Consider the following 27486-nt stretch of genomic DNA (forward strand, 5'->3'; position numbering starts at 1 on the left):
TATATGAAGAGAATCAGAAAAACAATTCAGAGTGTTAAAAGTCAACTACGTGAATTGTTCCACTATGACACTTTCTTATCAACTGCTTTGAGATGACTTCAAAGTTGAATTAATTTAGATTCATTGTGGAAATTCTCTTCAAGGAGAACTTGAATACTTTTGCTTTTTCAGTAACTGAAAAACAGAGCCAAATTTCAAACTCCTCAAAGATTTTTTTTCAAACAGACCATCATCTGTTATCTCACACTCATTCTTAAGTAGAAAATAGACAAAAGAATGTATACATTGGCTTCAAACGTGTCACTTCTGGCAACCATTTGGATTACATATACACTTGTTGTTCTGCAATTGCTAAAAATAAAAGTTACAATGTGGGGTTGGATTTATTTTGTTTTGGAGGGGGGTAAGGGAGACTCGCATCACAAGCAATAGCAAAGTTACACTATGAATATTTCTTTGAATAACTTGTATTATGCAATCAACTGCTTATTATGACTTCTATGTTCTCTTACTGCCCAGTTGTTCTTTCTAAGTATAGTTTTCATATCTCACAACCAGCTGTACCAATGTCCAATTGCTCTTCGACATCTTGGGACCACATAAAACAATTTAAACCCCAAGGGAGGTGTAAAATACAGGGAGAAACATGAAAAGAAAAGGATTAACTTACAGTGTAAAAACAGGGTTTACTCCTCTCTCTCCTTTAAAGACCTGATCCAATGGTATATTTGAAATATTGGGGAAAATAATCTGTTTAACCTATAAGGCAATAAATAATCCTGCCATCCCACAATTGCATGTTTTCTTTTCAGCAACGCATCTCTTTCACAATAAAAATAGTGTGGATTTGTCTATTGGCTGACCCTGGCATTGTGTGCTAAAGCAGTCAAACCCTGCCTGCACTGACAATTTACAGGGCTTTTTCCATTCAGCACTTGGAACAGTGGCCACACCATAGCATTACTGTCAAAGGAAATGATGCCCCATTGTTATAAAACCAGGTAACACAGTTCCAAGATTTACATCCAGCTGAGAGAGAGGACAAGAAAGCGGTGATAGTGCTTCAGCTGCTGCACCTACTTCCATCCGTCTCCTAATCATATAATAAATATATGGCACAGGATTGCAAGCTGCAAAGATTTAACACCTTTTTCCACACACTTCATAGGGTTTGAATGAAACACAGCTGTGTGGACACTGACAGCCACTGCCTAAAAGTACAGCCTGCCTTATAGCCTGCAGGGCTGCTAGCCTACAGATAGACAATGGGAAACAGTGATTCTGCATCAACACGAGCCAGCTTCCTATAACACTAATGAAGCCTCATCAAGGGGGCTGTGGCATCCTTTTCTCCAATGTTTCAATGAATTGATTTTATGGGTAAGGTCATCTCATGTGTCTAAGCTACTCAAGCCTTTTAAGCTCATCCTTCTCTGCTTATGTAAGGGGTAGGTACATAAGCAGATGAAAAATCACCCTGGAAACTTAATTAACACATGAATATTCATCTACAATGAATTTCAGATTGTACTACACAGTCACACTGAGATGCAGTTTTTCAGGTAACCCCAAAGGATCCCAGTCCTAAGAAAATAAAGGAACATGGATTGCTCTTTGTTCAATTAGGAAACATTCTTATTTTTTATTTAATTAACCTGGGCTATAATATAAAAAGTGCCCAAAAAGCTATCTTTGTTCTCATTTTTCTGTTCCTTGCATTACACTACTGTGAATGCTGTATGTGAAGCGTCCAGGGTAAAGACACCCTAATGTATTCATAACCTGCAGCATCAGGCATGAATGCTGATCTGGCCCAAGACTAAATATTGATATACCACTACAAGCAGAAGATGGAAGGAGAAAGCTCCTTTTAGCAGGAAGGACAATGAGCAAACTAAACAGTTCACTAAAGAGTCAGAAGAAATCCAAGTGAACTTCCTGCCTGATGCTAAAGAAGGCAGAGTGGATCCCTATTTCTAGTCCTTGCACAAATGGGCCAGCCAGGGCAGACTGTGCACCTGAGGTGATCTGGAGGGTTTTCTCAGTATTCTGTTGGAAATCAAGAATAATTAAACCCTGGGGTGAAGTACAGACTCCTGCTTACAGATGCTAATGCCACGTACTAAGTTTGAGCGAACTGTTAATTACTACGCTTGAGATTATTTAAATCTGCTCAGAGCATACAGGTTGAACTACATTGGCATGGGAATGACAACCTGTGTGTGACTAGGTAATACTTCAATCAGTTATCTCAAATTCTTTTAAAGAACACAGGTGAATCCTATTTGATGTATAACCTTGTCTGCTATAATAAAGTAGCACATTTATAGATTATAACATACCTTTTCACTATGAATATAAACAATTAGAAAATACCAAAACCAAGGGTCTACTAAAAGATCAAATATGCTTGAGAGCTTATATATGTTGTCTCTGTAATATATACATATTCCATATATAAAAATATATAGTATGCAGTAATTTAGATACATATTTTACACCACAAAAAACATGGGAATTAATAGGAATACAAATAGGAAAACAATTTCCTATTGTTATATACAAAACAGCTATGCATAACTAGCCTTCTGGCTTCTGTTTAGAAATTAAAAGGTTAACATTACAGACGTATCCAACTACTTCATGTCCACTACACTTACAGGCTGGATTATGAGAAAGCTTTGAGGTACAATCTGGTTCAAATGCAGATGACCAGTCCTAAGTAAGATTACTAAGGCCGTGTTAAACAAGTTATAGGAGCATGCATGAAACTGCCTACATTTGTGCATAGAACATACAAGCGGGAATGCTTTGGTGTGACCCAGCATATCATTTCAGTATTAATCCAGAAAGTAATCTGGATCAAATTAGTATAATAAATGGTAAGCATAAAATGAGGTACATACTGCCCCCAGAGTTAACAGACCATGCCCACCCAGTTGGGAACAAGACAGGACATTGTAAGCAATTAAATACTTAGCTTCCAATACGATGAGCCTCCTATCATTAAAATTCACACCAAATGCATTAAATTACTTTCTAGTACACAAATATGTCAATATTCCTGTGTCATGCAAAGTAATTCCACAACACACAGCAGGGAAGCTGTTTGGTTTCTTTTAGCAGCATACTCCAAAGAGTTGATTGTAATTCCTGATACTAAAAAGAAATGTAAGAAGTAGTATTCATATTTGATTTTTCTTTTTATACACTGTAAGCACAAAGCCATTTTTGGTGATTATCTTCAATTTATTTTTCCCCACTGTTTTAAGATCATCACTGATGTCAGCAGTACTTCAAGTACACGCTTTACTTACAAGTATGATAGCATCTATCAAAATGTACACCTGTATTTTATTCTGATTATGGCCATGAATTCAATCTTCGTTAAAGCTGCTTTTAAAGTACTTTCCCCTGCATCCCGTGCTGTACAAACAATTTTATTTGGTGAAATAATTACACGCTACGTTTTCATTCCTCCAACTCAGCCACAGATTTTCTTTGTGGAACTCTGGAAATCATCCTGACATACTTTGATTAAAATTCAGCAAAGCACAAATAATAAGCACAGTACTTTTATATAACCTGCATTCCTCTTCAGTCTCACACCATCAAGCAACGCTTAGTTCCTGTGCTAAAAAGGTGTGGATACTGACAGCATATTTTTTTTCCAATGCTGTTTGGGTTTTGATATCCTGCACTGACTCCAAATAAATCTCCTAAGAAGAGCATCTTTATTTTCAAACCATGTACACTATATGAAATAACCGCACAAGGACACATACATGGTAACTTTTGTGACAAGAAAGAAAGATTGAAGTATGGAGAAGTACCATCTTAACATTGATACAGACAGAATCAGAGGGCACTGGGAAGCTTCAGATGTTACTTTTACCTTGGATAAAAAGGTACTTATGCTTTACTATTCTCTTCTGATGGCTCTTTGTGAAAGCTCTTAAAAGCACCCCTGTAGTTTCTCCCATATTATTGGAATTACAGGTCTCAAGAAAGAAGTAGTTCTGGGGAGTTCACCAGATTCAATACAATATTAGTCATTTAAAAAACTTTAGTGACCTTAACTCACAGATCAGAAAGAATTTCAAGGAATGGAAAACCACAGCCCAGAAAACTCTAGCATAATAATAGAAATGTATCAAGGATGGCAACTGGAGCATATGACATCAAGATGTCTTACTTATCTTTGCCATTTTACCAGGCCAGCCTTCATGTAGCTTGACTTTCCAGGTATCTTTTGATTATCATCTATCATGTTCAACCTCATTTATATTCATTTACATACTAAACTTCTTCTTGCTATTAGAAGAAGTATTAAAAAAAATAATCCTGTCAGGTTACTTCCAATAAGCAGCTGCCAACTTCAGACGTAGTTTTCAGTTATCTGAATCACAGCCATGCACATCTACAAAACACAGAGCAATCAATAATATTTACTCAGTGCATCTGTCCTTACCTCATACTTTAACAATCTAAACAATTCATGACACCGAGCTTTCCTCTAGGCTACCATTCTTAATTCCTTCTGTTTGCTTCGAAGGTCTTTAGAAGTCCCTATATTTACAGCAATTATTTCTAGACATCTATCAGTCCTGGTCTGCAACGCACTGTGTTCAGGCTATTATGCATCATGGAAAGCAAGTGGGTCTTTCTTGTTTGTCTATTTTTGTCATGCAATTCTTGAGCAGTGTTTTCCCCCCCAGTTAAGCTTTTACTCTACTGGGCTTGCAGCATGTTGTTATAAGTAACATAGCATCAAATATGTTTAAAATCATTTCTGCTAAATGCTTACAGCAATTGAATGCCACATTCATTTAAACAGCCTTCACTCTCCAATCTTTAGTGAAACATATCCAAACACTTTCACCTGCGTGTGTAATCAATAAAGTGAGTCACACATGAACTTGCTGAGGTAAGTCTGCAGTAGGGCACAGACCCTACACCCAACAAATGGCAGATTGATACATCAGAGATCAATAGGAAATAAACTGGGTCATAATTTCTCACCTTTGTTTTCTAAGTTATCAGTACAGTTAATACAAAACCCATTACACACAATTAAAAAAGCCATAGTTGTCACTGAATCAGGCTCAGCTATTATCCTGCCATTATAATAATATATGTTGAACTCAATCACTTACAAGAAATGAGAGACTTCAGTACTCAACAAGAAAAAAATAGGATAAAAAAGCCTATTTTTCAATTGCTTTTGTTTTTAAATATATAGCCACCAACTTCGCAGCTTATCAGATAAAGTCTTGAATTCAGTCACAGATAGGGAGAAACATGTAGTGCACAAGTCCACTTTCTGTTGAATGCAGAGTAACAAATTCCCATTAAGGTCTGAAATGACAAGGATTTCTTTCACCAAGTTCAAGATTATAGTATATTGTGATTATAAAATTAGTGCTTACAAATGCAACAGAGATATCTGTGGAGTGGAACACAGCAGCTGCTTAACAACAACAGCTGAGGACAAAGAAGAGCACTAATTCAGCCTGCACCTGCAGGAAGAGTTTAGCTAGGATGGTCATTTATGCTCAAACTGACATCTGGAACAGTATCTTATTTGATGATGAAATCCAGTAGAAGTCAGTTTAATCAGAACATTTTCATTACTGACTTTAATTGTCAAAGTGTACTTTTACTTTGTTGCAAGTGTTCTATCAAATACTGAAGTATGTCACTGTGGAATCCTCACTACAATACTAACATTTCATGGTGCTCTTTCCATTTATACCTGTTGTTTATATAATTTGAGGCAAGGTAAATAAGTAAAACTGGTCCTGCTTATAACTAACCCACTCTGAACAGCACATTCTACATGCAATTTGATTTGAATCCTAATCACACCCAAGAGGTTGTCTCCATTGATTCCAGATACAAATCACAAATCTAAGCCATGGCTGTCATGTTAATTTTGCCCTTTTCTTTTTTTGCTGGAGGGACTTTAAAAAAGGAAAAAAAACACAACAAACCATTATCTGTTGTCCAAAATGGGTTGCTCTTACCTTCTTAATCAGGAAATGAATTTATTGTATCAGCAAAGATCGCACAAAATAGAAATAATGCATTTAGCAACATAGAATTTCTCAAGGCTTATTTATAGAAATCAGCATGGACTTACCTGTAGGGGATCCCTCCATGACGTGACCAACATAGGGTCCTTCTTTGAACATGGGCCTGTTATCATTTTGATCAATAACTGAAATATCCAGGCGAACTGGGCCATCAATGACTTTCCCACTTAAATCCGTTACTTCAACTTCCAACTGTAAAAACAAAAAGGAGAAGGAGAGAAGTAAATTATTAGTTCCGTATCACATTGAAGGGCAAGAGAAAAATAGTTCCCATCAGTGGTGTGGTTACCAGGTTGGTAAATAATGCAGCTCATTATTTTAGACTGGGCTCAGAGAAGATTTTAAATCTAAGTAAAAGTGGAAGATAAATGTACATTCACACCAAAAGACCCTTTAGTAGCTGAAAATAGCTTATTCTCTGAAGATATGTATCAATTCACTTGCAATGGAAAACACACAAGTTACTAAAACTTAGTCATCAGGGTGAACCATACTAAAACTTCTCACACATAACAGAAAAGGTCAATTTCGATTGCAGCAGCTCTGTGTATCTGCAGTCCTCTCCTTACCATGACACCAGTAAAAACAGTAATAAACATATGAGAGATAGTTATCATCTTCACCTCTCTACCCATCCCGAGATTCAACTCTTTAAATATAGTTAAGCCAGCAAGTGAACCTCAGCACAGATGTTAAAACCACCCTTTTCCAGCCTTTCCCCAAGACAGTGGTAGCAGCAGGGGCTGAAAGTTTCTGAGCATTTTTTATTCTATTAATTAATTCTTCATTGCCATGTCTTACACCTGTAAGTTATTTATAAGTTAGTGATAAATTGTGGTGGGAAAAAATTAGGTCAGAATTCTAATTCCTTCTAAGAACGTGGTTATTATATCACATGCCATATGTATTATAATGACATCCCACATTCCTAGTTAAATTTGTGGGGCATGAGTAGGAGTATTCATGTTATGAGTAAGATATCTAATCATAGGCACTATTTGTAAATAGTTTCACAGTCCATTTTATCATCTACTCACTCTGCTCATTCTCACTTATCTAGACATTCTTTTTTCTCCTCAAGATTTACTCAATTGTTTTTTGTTGGGATTTTTTTGCTGCATATAGAGCTTTATAGCTTTAAAGCTGAGATATCCTCTGAAATGAAGGCAACTGATCCACACAGCATTAGCACAGCTCAGGCTTTAGATGGCACACACCCCTTCACTTTCCTGGGTTTGTTTAACACTGGACACTGAAGTCAATGTAATAATCTTGGGACTGCATAAAACACGATGGGGATTAGAAAGGAAAATGCAGCGTTGTTATTGACCTACATTAAATCTAGATAAAGTTTCAGATACAGTTAGGAACTGCTGACAAAATGATTTATCTTCGTTCTGATGAGTCAACATTCACTATGTTAATTGCTCTGGGGAATGAAAGAATAGCAAGATTTTTCTGTGAAATTTCAGCAAATTCATTTTCTAATTCAAGATAACATGCTCTTAAACTCCCTCAAAATTAAGTAGCCATACTGCTCACTGGAAAGAGCAAAGCCACTCCTACATTTATAGCAGCTATCTGCATTCACAGAAACTGCTAGTGATCTAAAGCAAAGGCTGACCTAACATTCCTTGGTCTGTCTTCCACAGGTTAATTAAGAGAAAAGGAGATCTTCACTAATAACCAAAATGGATCTACATTGCCATGGCAAACTCTATTGAGTCCCACTGGCCAAAAAGATTCTGATAACAGATCCATGGGAACTGTTACACAATCTGCTTTATTTTGTTAATATGACAGCTTTTATTAGTCGCTATACAATAACTCATAGAACCGAAGCATTATGTAAAAAGAGCTGAAAGCCCAAAGCACCTCATTAGGACCATCTGTCTTCACCTGCCTGCTATAGAGAAGAAGCTTGTCTAGATCTTACCTCCACCCTCCAACCTTCTCCTCAAATCCAACATCAAAGAAAAGCAGAAAGTTCACCTTAACACAAAATCCAAACACATGCAAAGGAAAGACATGCTGAAGATACCATTGGCAAACATATTTTAAACAGGTTGTCAGAAGAATGATACACCAGTCTGTCAGTTAAAAAGAAAATCCCATCTAGTTTTAATTTAAAACTTGACTGATACACCAAAGCTACTGCACGCTTTTGATAGCAACATTCAGAACATATCTGAGTTCCTACCTGATTCCAACAATATAAGGAGAAATGGTAAGCAAAGATTTGGGCAAACTGACCAAAAAAAAAAATCCACCACCAACCAAACAGAAATACTTCCTATTAAGTGAGACTGACTATACTCCTCATGTCTCAACTTTAGTTAAGGAATTACTTTCATGAAGTTACATCCATGCACATCTAGCAGCCATATTTCTGGGAACATTAGCACTCTCCTGTATCATACAGAGGCCTGCCTCCTTCCCTGCACTCAGCAATAACATTACAAGAAAACCAGCACCATCCTTACCATTACTTCAAGCAGTTCCCAACGTTTCTCCTCACAGAACGGCTGCTTCTCTTCCTTTATTGCTTTTGGTGAAGTGATTCTGGATAGCCCTCCTCTGCATATAAATGCCTGCTTTCACTCTGCAGCCAGCCAGCGGCCCATAGCAAATTACACCGTGAATCTAAAGCTTTTCATAACTAAAACTTTTAGTGCTTGATTAGCTTCAAAGTCTAATACAGGTTCTTTAGTCACCTTTCTAATTTGAAATCTCTAGTTTACTCCTTGTGAGTTTCTCCAGAGCTTCTTCCAGTCTGATTAACAGATGACTTTCCTGCAAGTTCCTCACATGCAAATTCACACAAAAACACCAAAAAAAACCATCCCAAAACCCAGTTATTTGCACTGGTGAAAAAAAGCAGCTTATCACAACAGCACCATTCACATGCTGACCGGGAAACCACGTGAGGAGAGGCTGCACCGCTTCCCAATGAGCACTGAGCTTCTAGATGCTTCCAGAAAGCTCTGCAGCTGCTCTACAATCAGCTGCAGGTGTGGGTGTTTTAAAACAAAGGAGCACAAAATATTCCCAGGTGTTTTGAATTCACCTCAGCCAATCAGTTTTTGTGCCCTCACCCCCCTCAGAGCTGCTGGAGAGGGGAACTGATTGAGTGCAGCTGGGTGAGGTGCAGAATAGGTAGGAAAGGAAGGGATTTTTTTAAATGCTAAAAAGTTGTTTTAAAGATTGGCTGTGGTTGTATTATAAAACTCAGAGAGGCAATAATTTAGACACAGAAATAAATCGCAATTAAATTTCCTGCTTTTAAGGATATGAATAAAATATCAGCTGATTATTACATGGCACAAAGAGAGAGAGAGGAAAGATTTAAAAACAAAATGATGCTTCTAATAGGTACAAATAATTGTATCTCAAACTGCTCCAGGGCAAGGTATTGATTTCCTCCAAAAGGTTGTATGGGTGTTGCCAAAAAGCATAGTATAGAATTTGGTCTCGTATTCAGAATTAGATCCTAGGTGCAAAGGGATTAATTAGCCAGTCCCAACATAAACAGCCTGCCTTATTGCACAAAAACTCTTAAGTTCCTCACACAAAGAATAGTGATCCCATCTCATAGCTTTCATGCTTATCTCAACATGACTCTCTATGTAATGCCTTTGAAGAATTCCAGGACTGGAGATTTCACAAGGAAAACTAATTAAAACAGCAACTGAGCTGCTTACATTTTCCTGTGTAAACAGCATTAAGTTGAGCAATGTATAGACTGCAACCACATGCAATCTAAACACTGAAAGCAATATTGTAGGAATTTGCAGTAGGAAAAGATTCCCACTGACATAATTTCTGTCTTTCTACTCCTTTTTCTTTTTAAACCTCAGTTAACTAACAAAGATTAAAGACTGAACACATTACACCAAAGAAGTCTTTCACAACAGCTACAGAAACATTTCCAAGCATGCAACAGGAGAACTTCTAATTGTTTAGCATCATTATTCAATTCTACTCAGCAAGCCTGAAAAACTGAAGTCCAAGTGGAGAATGCAAAATAAATTCTGTAAATAAGCTGGTTCTTATGAAGTATAACACCTCCCAGTATAGTTGGAGTAATACAAGTGGATAGTTGTAATTACAGAGTAAATAGCCAGGGGGTATCTATAAGAAAAGACTCACCAGTGCTGAGGCTTTCAGTTGAGATGAATGCTCCCCAATGTTGAGGCTCACCACAAGAACCCCCACAAAGGAGCAACCTCCAAAAGGAGATGCTACCTTAGTGGTGGTCAGCCCTTAAGTGGGATCTAGGAGAGGTGGAACCAAGCTCCACCCCTTCCAGGAGTACAGCTTTATTACCTTCACCACTGCTCCTACAGCTGACTCGTTGCTTGCCTCACATGGTTAATCAGAGGTTCAGGCTGTGATCAACAGTTTCCCATACGTTCCCAAACTACTTCTAAGTATTATTCCCCTAGATCACACCATAACCTTTGCAATTGTTTCTCACCCTTGTTTTAAAGGTAGTGGTCTTAATATTTTGAATCCTCATAAGGAGACTGAAAGTTCTATGTCATACTATTCTGGTTTGCAAAGTGAAATACAGCAAGTAATTCCAAGCAATGAAACAGATATCGAACTTGCATTCTTTATGATATTTAACTTTTCTGAATTTCCCAGAACTTAAGTTTCATGAAGAAAAGCATATCAAAATTGCAGAAACAGTAGGTAGATGTATATAGTTGCACTGCTAGATGGGGAAAAAGGGGCAAGTTAGTTTAATTCCTCCTGCCTGTCAGAGCTATTCTTTGCAGAAATAAGAGCAAACCAAACTGGAATGGCTAGTCTAATTCTTCATGAAACCACACATCAATAGAAAAGATACAGCACATTTAATGTCATCTGACAGCAAATCTGCTTTTTGTAAGAAGGGGTGGTGCATCCAGAGAAATAAGCTCCAACAGCAAAGTTAGAAGAAAGATAACGTGAGGAAAGAAGAACTGATGAAGAATATTGCTAACCTTTCCTAGAAAGCCTCACCTAAGCTGACTTCCAAAAGCCCATTCTATGTGAACTTCTACCTTGCAACATCAGAAATCCTCCATGTCTTTGAAAAAATCAGCTATAAGCCATCCTGAAAAGCCACTACGATCTTCCTCAGTGTCAGTAGGAAGACAAATCTCAAGTCATCAAGCCAGTTATAAGAGCTCTTTGAATTGTCCACTCTTTATGCCACACCAGCAGTACCATCACCTGTCTTCTAGCACCAGCAACACTCTTGATTTGCAGTTCACAGAATGTGCCTAGAAAATGCCATCACTGAAATATGTTCACTGATGCAAAAATGAAGAAATACTATACATTTTAGATTTTATATATATATATAGTAAATTCCTTCATAGAAGTAAATTAAGCAATTAAGCATTCACCATCTAATTGAACGTATTTACTGTAATGCTCTCTGTGTCACAGTATTTTTTTTCCCCACAGCTGTGTTTCTCTGCATCATAATATTGCTAGAAAGGTGCTATTTTCTTGTAGACTTTTAGTCCTGATTTTTTTCTCTGCTGTCAGCATAGAAAGGACCCTTTTCTGTGAACAAGATCACAGAATGAGAACAGAAAAGAAAAAACAAAGCTGAAAAAAAACAAAAGAAAAAACAACCACAAAGAGAGAATGGTGGCATAAATCTCAGAGAAAATAAGATCGTAATACTCTGCGTATGAAGTCATAGAAAGCTTATACCAAAATGAACACTGCCTTTACTACAGGACACCATTAAATCCAGTATCACAGCTGTTATTTTTTTTTAACGTTTCAGCTCATTGAAAATTAAAAGGAAAAATGAAATTGATAACTTTGCCTGATGTTTTAACAACACATTCCTGAGAATTTTTAAGGACTGAAGGCAAATCCGCTCATTGAGCAGTGAATGATGTTTTCCATTACTTGTACTAGTTTGGAGTAAATAAGATTTCATATTTTTAATATTTAAATATTTGTAAGAAGTGTTTCTTCATGCATGCCAGCTCTCTTCTTATGCTGATGTCATATTTAGTTTTATGTATGAGATCAAGCAATAGTAAGTCCAACTCTCATAAAATCCAGTCGCTGTGGTGAATGTCACTGTGTAGGGACACTACACTTCTAACAGTCAGATTGCACAGAAGAAGGCTGGCTTTAAGTGGTTGGTTTTGCAAAAGTAACAGCAAACAAAGGAAGTGGGAGTAGAGAAAACAGTGATATTATCACAAGTCTCTCCACTTTTTTTTTGCAGGAAACCCTGAGCAAACCAAGCAGTGCAACAGACTGAGATGACAGAGCTTGCCCATGACTCTGGTAAACCCTGCTGCAAACGGGGACCAGTAAAATGCAGTCACTATAAGGACTTCCAGAAAGTCTCAGAATTGCCATTGCCATTTCACACGTGGAAATAAATGAAATATAAAGTGTTTAAACTGATTGTAAGTATCCTGGTTCATTATGATAAAACTGATGGGACCAACTGATGCTATATAGCAGAGCATTTCAAAAGAAAATCAAAGAAATGAGATAGGAAAAGATGGGAAAGATGAAATGACTTCACGAAAGCCACACACCAGATAAAATTTGAATCAAGCTTGAGTCCAGGTTTTTTGATCTCCAAACACAAGACTGATAGCTGGATTCTATCTCTTGCTGAGCAAGTGATGTAAAATTAGATTTACAAAGGTTATTAAGCTACCAACAGGTATCTTAATAAAGCTTAATAAAGCTTTCAAAGTGCCTTACAAGACTGGGTAATATATCCTATTAACATCAAAACACCTTTAAAAGAGCTTTGAAAACCTGATTGTCTTGTTAGGGCCTCATTTTTCCCCCATTAAGCACTTTTCTGCAGCTGCACACAAAACAACCGAAAATAATTTTCTATGTATGTCCTTGCATAACAATGCTGCAAATTTATAAGGGTTCCTCATATAGTTACCAGCACAGAATTCAAACGACTTCTGAAACATATTTTTTTTGTTATATATTGTACAAGTTATGAAACTAGAATGTCCACTTCAAAAATAACCTCAGTGAATAAATGAGAAGGACATCCCTCAAATCTGTGGAGCAATACAGCATGTCAAATGAAAGCATGTGTACTTCACACAAAGCAGAAGTATTATGGATGATCATATAAAACTAATTAAAATCTTCCCATATCACAAGAGAACACATGTTGAGCCCCTCAAAAAGAGAGGGGGGTGGGAAGAGGGAGAGAGAGAGAGAGAAAGATATCAGGATTCACCAAAGCAATTGAGTCTAATCACCACAAAAATATTGAATTTTAAAAAAATCAAAAAGAGAGGAAGTAGGACTGAAATAAAGGATTAAAGCATAAGCTCTGCCAGAATTTTAAGGCTCTATGCTGCACCACAAAAACAACAGAGACATGTATGTAAGAAAAGATGAAAAATGGCTTTGTACTTTTAAATAGCTCCTAGCAATATTCAAGCTCTGCTCACTGTCCTTAATGCTTGAAAATCACTCTAAACAGCATGTAGGAAGTGGCAAAAAAGGAGCAAATTTCATCTCTCCAGAAGCAACAGGGTCAGAGAGAGATCATAACTAATCAGACCAACAAAAATCCAACCTCTGAAATGCAGCAGTGTCAGGAATACTAACTTATTTAGGCATACCAAGTAAAGGCCAGTATAAATGTCAGCTATAAATCACACATGCACTTTACCCTGTTATTACTGCTAAACATATCTATTCCTACAAATGAGTAGGAGAAGGTCTTTGAAGTCAAGGATCACTCAACTTATACCCACCTCATATGTACAGAACTAAGATTCTCTAGTTGAAAGCAACAAACAGGGAGTCACAAGAGCACTTGTGCAGGTTAGACGGGAGGACATGTAGCAAGCTGCAGCCCAACTTGCTGGCTCTGCCAAGACATCTCATCTCTTCACACCCTCAGATCTGAAGTGATGAGATGCAGCCCGGAGTCCTTTAAAGCCCTGCCTAAAGATGGATTTTATTAACATGTTATTTTAGTGAGGTTGCAGGTATGTACATAATGAAAGATATGCCAAGGGCAGCCCGAACTGAAATAAATGTTTCTCCTAATTATCTGTTTTCTCTCTCTAAACCTAATTTAACTTAACATCTTGGGCCATCCTTCTACATTAAATGTCAATAAAGAAAGATTTAGTCAATGGACCTCGAATCAGCTAAATTAACATAGTAATGGCCTCTTTGAGTGGTCAAACAATTGTAGTCTAGCTTCTAAATGACCAACAAGAGTCTGTAGTTAATAACACAATCTGTTAAAACTGTACATAAATATACAAATTTTTCACTGCTTCATGCAAATAAAAAAGATGTATATGTAGTAAGAGAAAAATTGCATATAGGAAAGAAGGAAAGAAGGAAAGAAAAAGGAAAGAAGGAAAGAATGAATTCAAAAGTCAACATTTTTGCAACAAAAATGAAGTTCGGGTGTATAGGGGGTCACAAAAAAAAAGAAATGTCATTTGCACCAAAGACTGCAAATCCAAAAGGCCTTCCTGAAGGGCTATGTAAGGTTTTTTTTTTTTTCCCTGTACCCACAAAATAAATGATCATAGAAGTAATAGGCTTCCAAAATTCATCACAGCAACCTGTTGCAGTGAAATTTGTTTCTTTTATTGCAATGCTGTAACTGAAACAAGAAAAGTATCTTTGTAATCAGCAGTGATGCTCGTTATCAGAATGCCAGGACAGAATTAAAGTCACAGCAAAAACAAAATAATATCCTATTATGTACCAATAGCAATTAAATAAAGGCAACTTTAATTCAAACAAACAAGGTTACCTCAACAAGACTGGAAAACTGGACATAATGTGGAAACAAATCTTCCAGACAGTGGAAGTCTTGCATTCTTTTGACCTGTTAAATCTTGCATCCTTTTGACCCATCCTCTACTGAGAAACCACTTTTGTTTTTCAAAACTTGAACTATCCAAGAACAGGAACTCATTACAAAAACATAACAATGAATTAAGAATTATATACATACATACAAATTACATCTTCACTTGTATTTGCTAGACCATGAAGTGTTCTACTTTGGCTTGGCAAGGTCACTTTTCATCAATATATTACTAGTTGAAATATAAAATAACTTCTTTTATTTAGAGGAATCTATTTATAAATCCATCACTATTAAGTAAGATGCTAGTTCAATGCAAAACACATACAGAAAGTCAGTCCAATCAATACCAAGAGTCTGGATTTTGAGCTCCAATCAGTAGCAATCCATCAGCCTTAGAGAACCTATCACAGAGAGCAGAAGTATTCTCTTTGCAGCTGGAGTTTCTTGAAGAACCAAAGTTTGTCATTATGACACAAAATAAATTCTATAGCTTCAGGATAAACAATGTGTCTCAAACTCTATAGCAACCGTATAGCAAGCATATTTATAAGGAACACAACATCTTAAATACAGAGCAAAAACCAGATCACTGTAACATGATCATTTGCCGTATTAAAAAGTTGTTTGGTAAACACAGATAATGAAGACAAATGAAAAGAATGTGAAAAGAACTTATGTCACAGAGATGAGTTTATGTGTTGGAATAACCCCATTCATAAGAAATGCAGACTCAGCCTGCAGTAAAAAAAACTTAAAATTATTTGGTCTATCTACAAAAGCAGTGAGATCCTCACAGATTCTCTCAAATTTAAAGTAGGCCAAGAAAATATATTAGAGGCTCCGTGTTTGTACCATTTTATGTCAAAGAAGGAAATGAAAACCAAAGGAAACATCTATGCAAGGTGGTTGGTGCTCCAGGCCTGTCAGTGTTGAGAGACATTTAGATAATGCCCTTAATAAAACATTTTAACATTTGGTTAGCCCTGAGGTGGTCAGAGCACTTAGGCTCTTTGAACTCGGTAGGTCCCATCTAGTTGAACTATACTCGTAAAATCTCCAGAAGGCTGTTAATTTTTTTTTATGTAAAATATTTTATAATTATGGTTATAAATGGTGTCATGGTGCTTCAACCTCTATCAAATTCAGAACCAAGGCTGCATCGTGACAATTAGCTGGCAATGTATGCTTTTCTACAAGCACCTTACATACCATTAAATGGAGGCAGCTGAGAGAGAGATGAGTGGACTGAGTTTAGTCACCTGCCCTTATTTTACTACAGACACTGCTTAGCAAGAATTACTCTTTATCAGAAGATAAATGGGCTTCACACAAAGTAATTCAAAGAAAGCGGGAACATTAACCACAGAAAACATGCCAAAAAGAAATGTACTTTAAGTAATCAGACCTTCATTTATCTCACAAAAGGTCAAATAAATGTGTCTGTAGGTTGCCCCTTCAACAAAGAACCAATACAATACAACGGCAACATTCTTCTGCAGAAAAATACCCCAGACATTCATAGAAGGATGTACTGCCTGTTTAGTAGAAGGCTGTAAAAAAAAAACACTTATAAAAATTCATACTACTAACCACAATATTTACAGCTCATCAAACCCTGACAAGTTCTGGAATATGCTAGTGCCAAACTGTATCACTTCAGCTGAGTTTGACAGCAGGTAAATTGCACTCTGCAAGAGTTTAACTAAAATGAAGTTGCTCAACAAAACTTTCTTGATCTAAATAGGATTTTCAATCTTAGAAAAATATTCTATTATTAATGAAGTAAAAGGAAAAGAAAAAACAACACCCGACATTAAGTTTGTTCTTTTGCTTTATATTTGGTTTCACTATCAGAAGGTCATTCATAGTAGAATCAAATAAAACCATCACCACTGATTTTTTATTTTCTCTATTTTTTTCATTGCTCTCTGACCAGCTTCATTCAAAACTACATTTATCATTTAAAATTATCCATCAAGAACTGTAATTGAACCCCTTTCAGCCCTCAGGTTTTGAATACAGCTTTGAATAACCACGCTGACTGATCCCTGCAGTCATGTGGCATTACTGGTACACTCTGACTTGACCTTCCTACTAAATAGCTAAAAGACTGGAATGAGTCATTTCCAGATCACATCTTCCTGAAAGTACACGGTAAAATGACTGCCCAATAGCGTGACTATCATTTTCATCCATAACCATTCTTATTAATACCAAGTTTCTTAAACTCATATTACTAGAAAGCAACTGCAACAACAGCCAGTACCGTCATCACAGTAAACTCTGTGTTTGCAATACAAATACATGTCTGATGTGCTGCTTTTCAAGATACACATCATACAGCAAGTTGGACTACTCAATATTCATGCAATATTTAGTAAGTAATAGATGTAGTAAGACAGTTTAACATACGATCTAGTAAGATGGAAAAGAGCTCACTTTGAAATACACAGTGCAAGAAACCTATTTGCTCTTGCCAACAGCTGTGAACAGCTTGCTTTTACAACAAATAAATAAATAAATGAAAGGGATTAAAGGTGAATTTGCTGCTGGAAATGTCATAAATCTGCTAGCTACTTTAAATTAAAAAAAAAAAGAAAAAAAAAAAAAGGAAAGAAACAAAAAAGTGGAATTATAACAGATGAAAATAAGGGCTGCAAGCTCTTAACTATAATGCTATTATTTTGAGTCCTTTGTAACTTAATTACTTTTTCAATATTCTTTATGTTTAGTCTCTTATTGTTTTTATGATGCTTATTCAACATAAACCCGTTCTGTCCCACTTTGGTATTTTGTGGAAGAATGCAGACTATCTGTGCTCCTGTGATCTTGCCTTTGTATCTGCTGTAGCTTTGTAGCCTGATCACAAGTAAGATTAGTGAATAATATGACACTTGGTCAGCCTGCAGGTATGCAGCTAAGAAGGAACAGTGTTTTTTAAATCCTTCCCACAGAAAGAAACCTAATATCAGTGTTCAGGGTTATTTTTGTCACTGAGTAAACGCGGCTGTTTTGTTCCTTGTCATAATGAAATTTCTATAAGAGATCAAGAGGCCGACTAAAAGCCATCTCGTAATTAAAGCATGACAGTGATATGGGAATTTTCCATTTAGCCAAGGTGGTGAAAAATACAATAAATGAATAAATGTTTCTCTAATTTTCACTCGTGTCATTCATTCTGTGACTTCCAACCAATTTTACATTCTTTTACCAGTGAAGTTCCTCCACACTCCTGTTCCCTCAAGTAGATTTTACTCCAAATCCGTATACAGTTATCTGTATTATTTTGTAGACTTATTTCTCATTCCTTTCACCAACAACCACAGAAGCTCATTTACGTTATGCAGAATATAATTAGTAGGTATCGTATTTATTTGACAGCTTTCTCATTTTCTCAGTTCTATGCAATTTGACAGAGACTGCTGCAGATCCGTAACTAGTCTTTCCGAATGACTTTCACAAGGTTAGCTCACTTATTAATTGACCCTTGGTAATGGTAATTTAAGAAGCGTATTAATCTCATCTGTCAGTTCTAACACATACTAGATATATAAAATAATTTGTCTTTTGCAAGGAGTCTTGCAACAGAAATGAAGTGTCTAAATTTGTAATTAATGTACATTTTCTTTCAACAAATGGCTTTTGGAGCAAAAGGACACTTCTTTTCAGTGGTTTTCTTTATTCTACCTTAGAGCTCCTTCATTTTCTTATGAAGAAAAGCACTATTTCACCAGTCAATAAAACTTATGATCTAGATAATCTTTGACAAAGAACACTGTTATTCTTAAAACAGATCCCTGAGACTTAAAAATACATGAACAAAGCACTCAATACTTCAACAGCAGTGTTATTTATTATTGCATGTGCTGATTAAAGGTTTCTTGCGTTCAAGGAGATTTAATTGACTAAGAATATTAGTTAAAAGGTTATTATTCAGAAATTGAAAAACTTCAATCTGTATCAGATGCTGGAAGTTTTAAGCTTTTTAAATTACACTTTCAAACACATCATATATTGAGCAGAGCTTTTGGTTTAGCTCTAAGAAAGGGTTATATAAAATAGGTAATCCAAAGTACCAGTAAGGGCGATAGGTAAGTTCTCCTTTATTTCCTTCTTTAAGTAAATAATGGGAGCAGTTAATAGCAAGGAGAAGGGAGGGATGGAAAAAACACAGTAGTGCCATTAGCATGTGATCACCTGCACTGTGTTTCACATGGACGAAATGCAGCTCTTTGCATAACCACCCCAAAAGGGCATAAGAATTGTACTGATGAGTGGATACAGTTCTCCTTAAGGTTATCAAAGATTTGAGGTGGAACAGAAATCCTATAGATTTCATTTAAAAGCAGAGAAGTCACAAATCACAGAATCACTCAGGTCGAAAAAGACCTTAAGACCTGTATGAAAGTACAAGGTGAAAGGTGACGTATACTTCCATCCCCCTTCTATTTCTCCTTTTGTGTCCAAAGAACGAAGAGGCTTTCTGAAGGAAAACCACACAAAGAAGAGACCCTCGCTGCTATGTTATACTTCATATGGACAGCACACTTCTACTGTTACCATACAGCAGCAGTGAAAGATTCTATCAGCTCTATGGGCTATAAAGCTCTTACTAGCATCAGAGAATTTACTATATTGACACCTGGCAAAATTCATCACGTAGGACAGGCTATAACAGCCAGTGTTGTCTACAACACATTCAGACAGGGTCTTCAGAAAGAGAGAAAAGCTAAGGATTGCTGGAGGTGGGGACTTGCCCTGGGTAGCTACATAAAGGACCTCTGGATGGAGGTGGAGAACCCAGCACTGTGGAAAGCCACTTTCCCTGTGCTTTTTTTTCCTTAGAGCAGGAATGGGAAGCAGATGTAGCTGACACTGTATTAATTCCCTCTATGACTGTATGTATGACTTATTCCCTACTAAAGAAGACTATCTGTTATCAGGATTAATTCAGCTTCAAAGTGGAAACCAAATTTCTACCAAACATGTTGACAGATGCTTCCATACTTAAACTCCCATTGGTTCCACATGAACTGAGATCAGAACAACGATCATTTGTGTGTTTAGAAAATGAAGCAAATACATAAACGCGTTATAGAAGATATAAACAATAATACTATGATACACAGTTTGCTTAAGCTTATCCCACTGGAATATAAACCATCAATAATTTTGATGATAACAATCTAGAGGCAGCTATATCAAAAGCATGACTCAGTCTTTATAGAATTTTACAGGTATATGAGTATCTATTTCCTCACAGACATCATGCTGGATTTGGATGGCATGTGTTTCAGGCACTTAAAAAAATGCTAACCATTTTTTATTGGCTATATCGTCACAATGTCTCCCCCGCTGCTACAGTCTACTGCATAAGCAGGTATTCAAGCAATTTTTAGGAAAAACAAATTACACAGTTGACAGACTACAGTGTCTCCTTCAGAATCATTAGTGCCAATCATCTGAGAACAAGTTTTAAGTGCTATTGAAATGCATGCTACTTAAACAAGGGATCATCATATGGAACCACTTCAATCTTAATACAACCATAAGCATATACAGCATCAGCCACTGAGCTACTAACATAGCAGCTGTATTTTTAACAACACAGTAAGAGCTTACTGCAAAAACAATGGCCATTTATTCACTTATAATTAACAGAAGCAACTCAGTGTCTTCATTTTTAACTTTTAAGTTAGTAGGCTATGATTTGTTATGAAGCCCACGGATTTCAGTGTACACAAGCAGTGCTCCTTCAAGAAAGGGAGGACTGTGTACACAGATATAGAAGTCAGGAAAACAACACCAGACTGTCAAACTAGTAATAAAAGCATTTTACCTTGTAATAAAAGCATTTTACCTTACTGCCAGCAGTTCCTAAGATTCGGTGACATCAGCTGACCTGCACTGATTTTTGCCAGCTGAAAATTTGCATCGCATTTGAATATCTGAGTCTAAAATGCTTCTGAAGACCTTAGTGTCACAGAACTGGATGCAGAGTAAGTGAGCTTTCCAGTCCGTAGCAGCATTTGATGGCAGAAGCATACAAACTTCAGCAAAGATTAGAAATGACCTCATATTATAATCAACAACACTTCTGTTGCTGAAAGAGTTACTGACAGCTAAAGAACCCTGCCTGTTTCTCACCATTTCCAAAAGCAAGTGGATAAACTAACCAAGTCGTCAAACCAAATCCATTCTTATCACCATTTAACTTCTATACGCCTCGCGCACATCTAGTGTCCTCAACTAAGTTACTCCAGATCAGTGTCTGTAACAAAGAAATGGAAAACTGACAAACTGAAGGAAAGGACCCCTGGACCTCCAGCAAAATCACTTTCATACATAGAAAGATTTCTGTGCGTAACAAAAAGCATACTTTGCTGTCTGATCCTTTTATGTATTATATATATATATATATATATATATATATATATATATATATGATGCACTCATATGCCCAAACTACTTTCTTCACTTCATATTAAGGAGAGCAATGCAGAGAGATTGCAGAAACAGCAAACATATCCATGCAAACTCCATAAACGGTTAATTTAATTAAACAATGTTTAGTACTAATTAATGTTTAATTGTTGGTTTGGAGCTTTCAAAGAAAAATCTCTCTCTTGAAGAACGGCTGCTTCTGTGACTCAGAAAGCAAGAATGCCCTATTTGCTTCCTCGACCCCAAAACTGACATACTGCAGGGGTACCATGTTGGTTCTTCCATAATAATAGGAAAACTTTATATTTGGTTTTGCAGGCATAAGGGGACTGCATTGAGCATTATGGAAACCTTCAGTAATAGGAAGGGAATCCCTATCTGCAAACTCATACCTGTCTTTACTACAGTAAATCATTATTCTCAATAGCGTGATCCTAATGAAGAGTTCAATAGCAATTTTATCTTTCACTGAAATATGGAAGTCCATGCATGTATGCCAAGGTTAAAATGAATAGGGCAGAAAAGGGGATGAAGCAGGGAAAAGGCAGAGATGTGTAAAACGAAACAAATTAAACACACACACAAAAAGAACCACGACAGTGTAAGAAGCAAAGCCAGCTTTGTAAACTAACTTTTAAAATGTAAGCTGCACTTCTTCCTTCATTAAACTGTCAGCACAGAATTTAAAACTGTAAAAGACAACATTTCTAAAGACCGCTGATTAAAATTCCATGCTATTTTCACATTATTTCACCTTATTACAGTGTATTATTTCTATTAAGGGAATAACAAGAATAAATTGGGATACTTACTGGGATGAGCAGCACATAAACTAAACTACATGGTTTGAGACAGGCCCCACTTCAGTAAGCTCAAAATGTGAATTTAAGATACCTTTGTGACTGTGAGGAAGACATCACAGTGATATTTCTGAAATTAAATTACAATATCTCTGCTACGTTTTGCAATGATGTGTTAGAGCAAGGCTGTGCTGCACTGCCTGGATGCTGTGCAGTGACTTAAGCTGAGAAGAATGAATGTTTAAAGTTTTTATACTATCAACTAAGTCCTATGGATGGCTTTTCTTAGGTCTTGATCAGTCTTTACGTAAGGGTTTCATCAGCAGCACGGGAAACACTAAAGGGAAGTTAGCGAAAAGAGAACAACTCACAAAGCATGAGTCAATCAGTGATTGAAAGAGCTAAGAGAACTTGGATTTAGCATCACTCTACCACAGCTTCAGAAATCCAAAACTTGTGCTACCCTCTAAATCTAAGGATTTATGTAAAAAAATGACTATGAGATTAGCCACAAAGCCAGCAGTGGCTAGACAACAGGAAGGACACAGCCCGAGGCATAGGATTGTGGAATCACAGGAACAAGTAAGAATGAAGTGAACACAATTACACGTACATTGGACATACAAGGAAGTTTTCAATCAGAGCAATGAGAGTCTGAATTAGCTTTACAGCAGGAACTTGAGTGTACAAAAATCATAGCAAGGATGGAGCTGGATCAATCACTATATAGAAGATCCCCTTCAGTTCATTTTCTAAGGCCTAGATCCTCCTGGTGTTCCCTGTTCTTTTCCTTCCCACCATGCAGAGACATTTAAAAACACAGGGACAATATAACAGGGACCATACTCCTTATTACTAAAAATGTGTTCTTTTTATTGCTGTTACATTTAAAGAAGAAAACCATCATTCAAGACATTCCAGCCACCATCACGGTCAGCAGCTATGACTGAAGACTTTGCTCTAGGCACCACTTTTTCCACTGTCAGTCTTTGAATTCCAGCTCTCCTGCTGTGAACTGCCGTGTTTTACAGATGCATAAGATTTGTGAAAACAACAGCACTCAAGACACAAACACTGCAGGCCTTTCCAAACTTAAGGGAAAGGAACACTAAAGGGCACAAACAGACCTCTGTAATCACTGAAAACAGTAACAAAGCTGGCTTAGACTGAAGTAAATCAGGATTTAACCTCGTGTATCCAATCTGAAAATATTGTTTACTATACCTTGCTTGTACCACATGAAATATTAATATAAAAACTTCACTCCCACCGCAGAGCAATCAGCCTTGACTACAAGCACACCTAACAGCTTTGCACAAACAGATGGCAAGTTTCTTAATATTTCACGGCACTGCCCTTCGTAATTATGGCTTTTGCTCAAATAAGCAAATCACACGTTACACAGCACTTCCAATTTGGAAATAAAATAAATAAGGAAACACACGTTTAGTAGATAGAGAAGCAGAAGACAGTTTTTTTCTTATTATATTTTTTAACACACAAAATGCTTTTGCAGCCTGCATATGTTCAGTTACTTTCCCATACATATGAAGCCTTTGGGGAATGTGGCTTTAATATCATGAATGTATCGGTGAATGATAATTACTACAGTAATAACTATAATGTCTAATGCACTATTTGTTAACACTGGGTAATTGACCTCTTTGATTGCATAATGCTCTAACTTCACAAAGGTTATTTAATTACAAATGGAATCTATTATTTAGCATTAACAAGCACATCAAGTATCATTATCTGATTAGTGAAGAGCAATTATTTACGAAAAATTATTAGACATTATTTCAATGGACAAGATAAATATTTAAGGCATGTATGTATGTTCTGCAAACTAAACTTCAGCAAAGCCAAAAGTCTAACCAAATAGGCACAGATAATTGGACAGTGTAATAGAAAATCCTGTACTAATTCTAACAACGTTTCCCGTTCAGTTGACTTTGAAGAAATTAAACAATTTTCCGACGAAAAGCCAATTTTCTTTACATTTAAGATTTTGATATGAAGTGAAGAAATGAAAATCAAGATGAAGAACCACATTTCTCTCTCTCAGCTATGAATTACCTGTTTGGAATATAATTCAAAGACCATAAAAGCCAAGGGAAGTCTCTCTCGCCACTTTTGTATTATTTTGCTACAATATTTACTAAGCGAAATCCCACTGAAAACACTGAAATCTCTCGACACAATGATTTTTTTATATAGCCTTGCTGCATCAAAATATGCAGCCACAGGAATCAGACAAAGCTCCTGAGGTACAAATTGGAGTTTTTTTTATTGTCATCACCATTTGGACATGCAAAAGTCGATCAATCTAAATAGGCATTCTTCATCATCTCATATATTTCTGTTTTATAGAGAAGTCACACAGAAGGACTCTTTGCAGGATGTTTGTTTAATTTCTTCTTCACATAGCCTTAATGCAGTCTGAACTGTGGTGAATGCCACTGCTTTTTTCTAATTAACCCCTAGGAAACACTTCAGAAGAAGCAACAGAAGTAAAACCTGGATCCAGGATGGTCATTTTTAGATAGAGAAAGCTGTAACTCTGGGGTATCTACCATGTTCAGTTTTGCTCTCCCCTCTATTTCTACATTACTAACCACAGAGTAAAAACAGGAGTGCATGCACAAAACCATGACAAAATGCCTCTTATCAGAAAGTGCTCAACCTTTAAAGTTCTACAGCATCAGTAGCACTCAAAGCCATTGTTACAGTATGACACATGCACACGTTTTCTTTTCAGATTGGAAGAAAGTAGGTCCTTCTAAAACAAGCTGTGAGTAATTACTTCTTGAGGTCCTATTCATAAAAAACATCTGTTTTATAGTCAGGTCACATTTATTCCACATATGTTTTTGTGTGCAATTCAAGATGATTTATTCTATTCACAAAGAGGGAAAAGATTATTCTTTTCCTAGTAAAGACCAGCACGTTGCTGAGGTCAGATGAATGCTCTTTTACTCTCCTAGCACAAAGTAACCAAAATTATGAGGAGAAATTTAGTATCAGAATACCTTTGTTTCCTCTGTGAGCTACCTGCTAATTGAAGCGCCATGGTTCATGAGCACACGAGCACATTTCACTCCCCTATTCAATGGCGCATCTCAGGATCACCAGCTACTGAGTTCTTGTTGCTAAGAAACAGTACTCAGTTATATTTGAAATATATATTATGAAAAGGTGCTGCTTTTCTTTGTGAAATGAATATGTTGCCAGATTGACAGTCATGGAAACAGACTGAGCAGTAGGAATTGTTTCTTTCAGCATTTCACAATGCAACCAACCATGCTACTCGATTAATGTGTTTAAAAATGTGAAATGCCTGTTCAGCTGTTGTCAATATGCTAAGGTAGCTACGTAGGTTGCTCTGAAAGTAATGCCTCCTATTTATTTCCACAAAAACCACAACAGCTACAAAGAGCACAAGAACACAACTTAACAGAGCAAATTCTCAGCTACAGAAGATTTTTTTTTTCCTTACCACCATTAGTGGATTCATGGAGATGAGCTGACCCAGACACTCTTCATTTTGTGGTATGACAGCTGTGCATGGCCATCGGAATGTGGCTTGTCTTTCACGTCACTGCTGCTAAGGAGAAATGCACTACCCACTGCATCACTGTGCTCTCATCCACTGTTTGGTCTTTGTAAGTGTTCAGCAAGGTCAATGGGGACAATTTTTTTCCACATGAAGGAATTCAGTTCCATACCATTGCTTCATATGCACTTCCATGTCTGATGCCATTCTGTCAGACTGCCCCTCTGCTGCCATCTGCCACATGGCAACATGGAATGGAATATTGTTAGGAAGGTTCAACTTCTACTGCAATACCATCAGTATTGCCTCTGACACTGTGGGCCATCATGATAAAACAGGAGACAGTAGCCCTCATAAGAAGTGTACTTCACCAATTAATTAGATTTATCCTAAACTATAAATATAGTTATTCACATTAATCTAGAAACTAAAACTCGGAATCCTTGACATCTAAGAAAATAGAAACCTGAATATTCAAACATGGGGTAGTAATAAGTTATGCTACTGGTGTTATGGAGCAGATATGCACTTGTGACACTGTCCTCACTGAAGAAAATTATTTCAGCAGGACTATGCCATTGCTCCCAAAGACAAAGAATTTAAATGCTGCAGTCACACCTTCCTCTCCAGTCAAGGAAGCCTCTGTAACCATTATTAGCCAATTAGGAATGCATAACCCCAGATGAATATTAAAATAAAAGCATGGTTTGATGGAAGACATTATTTCTCTTATATGTAAATAACTAAATCAGTGAATGCATAAATTCATAGCCTCAATGTTTTGTGCTGAATCTAAGATTGCAGAAATCATTGCATTTCCTGCCATGAGACTACTTTTTGCCAGTACTTTAATAATACTCATAGAACACACTAATTAGAAATGGTTAATTATTTTTAGAAAAAATAAACACAAAATGAAAATTTTAACAGTGCATTAGAATACTACCCATTGCAATACAGCTGAAAAAATAAGACTACCCCCTTTTCAGCTCCACTGAATCCTTCTAAAATTCTTCCTTTTGAAATGTATTTTGTTCTCTTTCTTGTGGATTATCAAATTTCTTGCCTTTCAATTGCAACAAAAGTTGTTAGGTCAACAACTATAATTCAGCACATTGTAGTAGACTGTAAGGTATTAGCATTTATAGGAAGCCTTTTCCAATGGAAATTATTCAGTACATTATGTCTTTAAATAATAATTAGGGCAAAATTGCCACCCTCATGTCTAGGAATGTCTTTAGTAATTCAGAAGATATAATAAACTGCAAGACCCTAATAATCTGAATGGTACTATGGTTCCCATATACCTCAAGTGGGTTAGATTCAATTTTCTTTTCATAGATGTCTTCTTCATATTATGTAATGACAAAGCAATAAGGTATGTCAAAGAGGTGCACATGTTTAGGTATTTAAGTCAGTAACATTCACTGGCATTGTACGATATAACACTTTCTGTGATGCTCTTCAAATAATGGGAGTTTGAACAAAGTGAATGTTCTGACAAATAATAGTACCAGTAAATGGAGTAAGAATTTGGTGTCGTAAGCAAATTTTAACATGACTGAGAGAAATTTTCAGTTGATGCAGAGAGTCATTCTAACTTCCTCAGTCATCTATTGAAACTGTGGTTCTGCTCATGTGATGCATCAATGGCCCTTTACATTATTTTCAGAATGTGAAAGAACATAAGATCAGCCATGAAAATAATTTAGACTTAAGTTAAGAATACTTAATGCT

General features: G+C 36.5%; 1 protein-coding gene across 3 annotated transcripts in view; it reads right to left on the minus strand.

Annotated features, from left to right (window-relative positions):
- CDH13 (cadherin 13) overlaps window positions 1–27486 on the minus strand; it is a 398606-nt gene that overhangs the window by 150641 nt on the left and 220479 nt on the right. For 2 of the 3 annotated variants that reach the window (XM_072346191.1, XM_072346190.1), the window contains exon 6: window positions 6143–6287. In XM_072346191.1, the coding sequence (XP_072202292.1) occupies window positions 6143–6287 (145 nt within the window). Of the gene's footprint in view, window positions 1–6142; window positions 6288–10244; window positions 10379–27486 lie in introns of those variants that run through there. The other variant, XM_072346192.1, reaches the window with a different exon arrangement.

The sequence above is a fragment of the Excalfactoria chinensis genome, chromosome 11 (genome assembly GCF_039878825.1).
Source record: "Excalfactoria chinensis isolate bCotChi1 chromosome 11, bCotChi1.hap2, whole genome shotgun sequence".
NCBI classification, from domain to species: Eukaryota; Metazoa; Chordata; class Aves; order Galliformes; family Phasianidae; genus Excalfactoria; species Excalfactoria chinensis.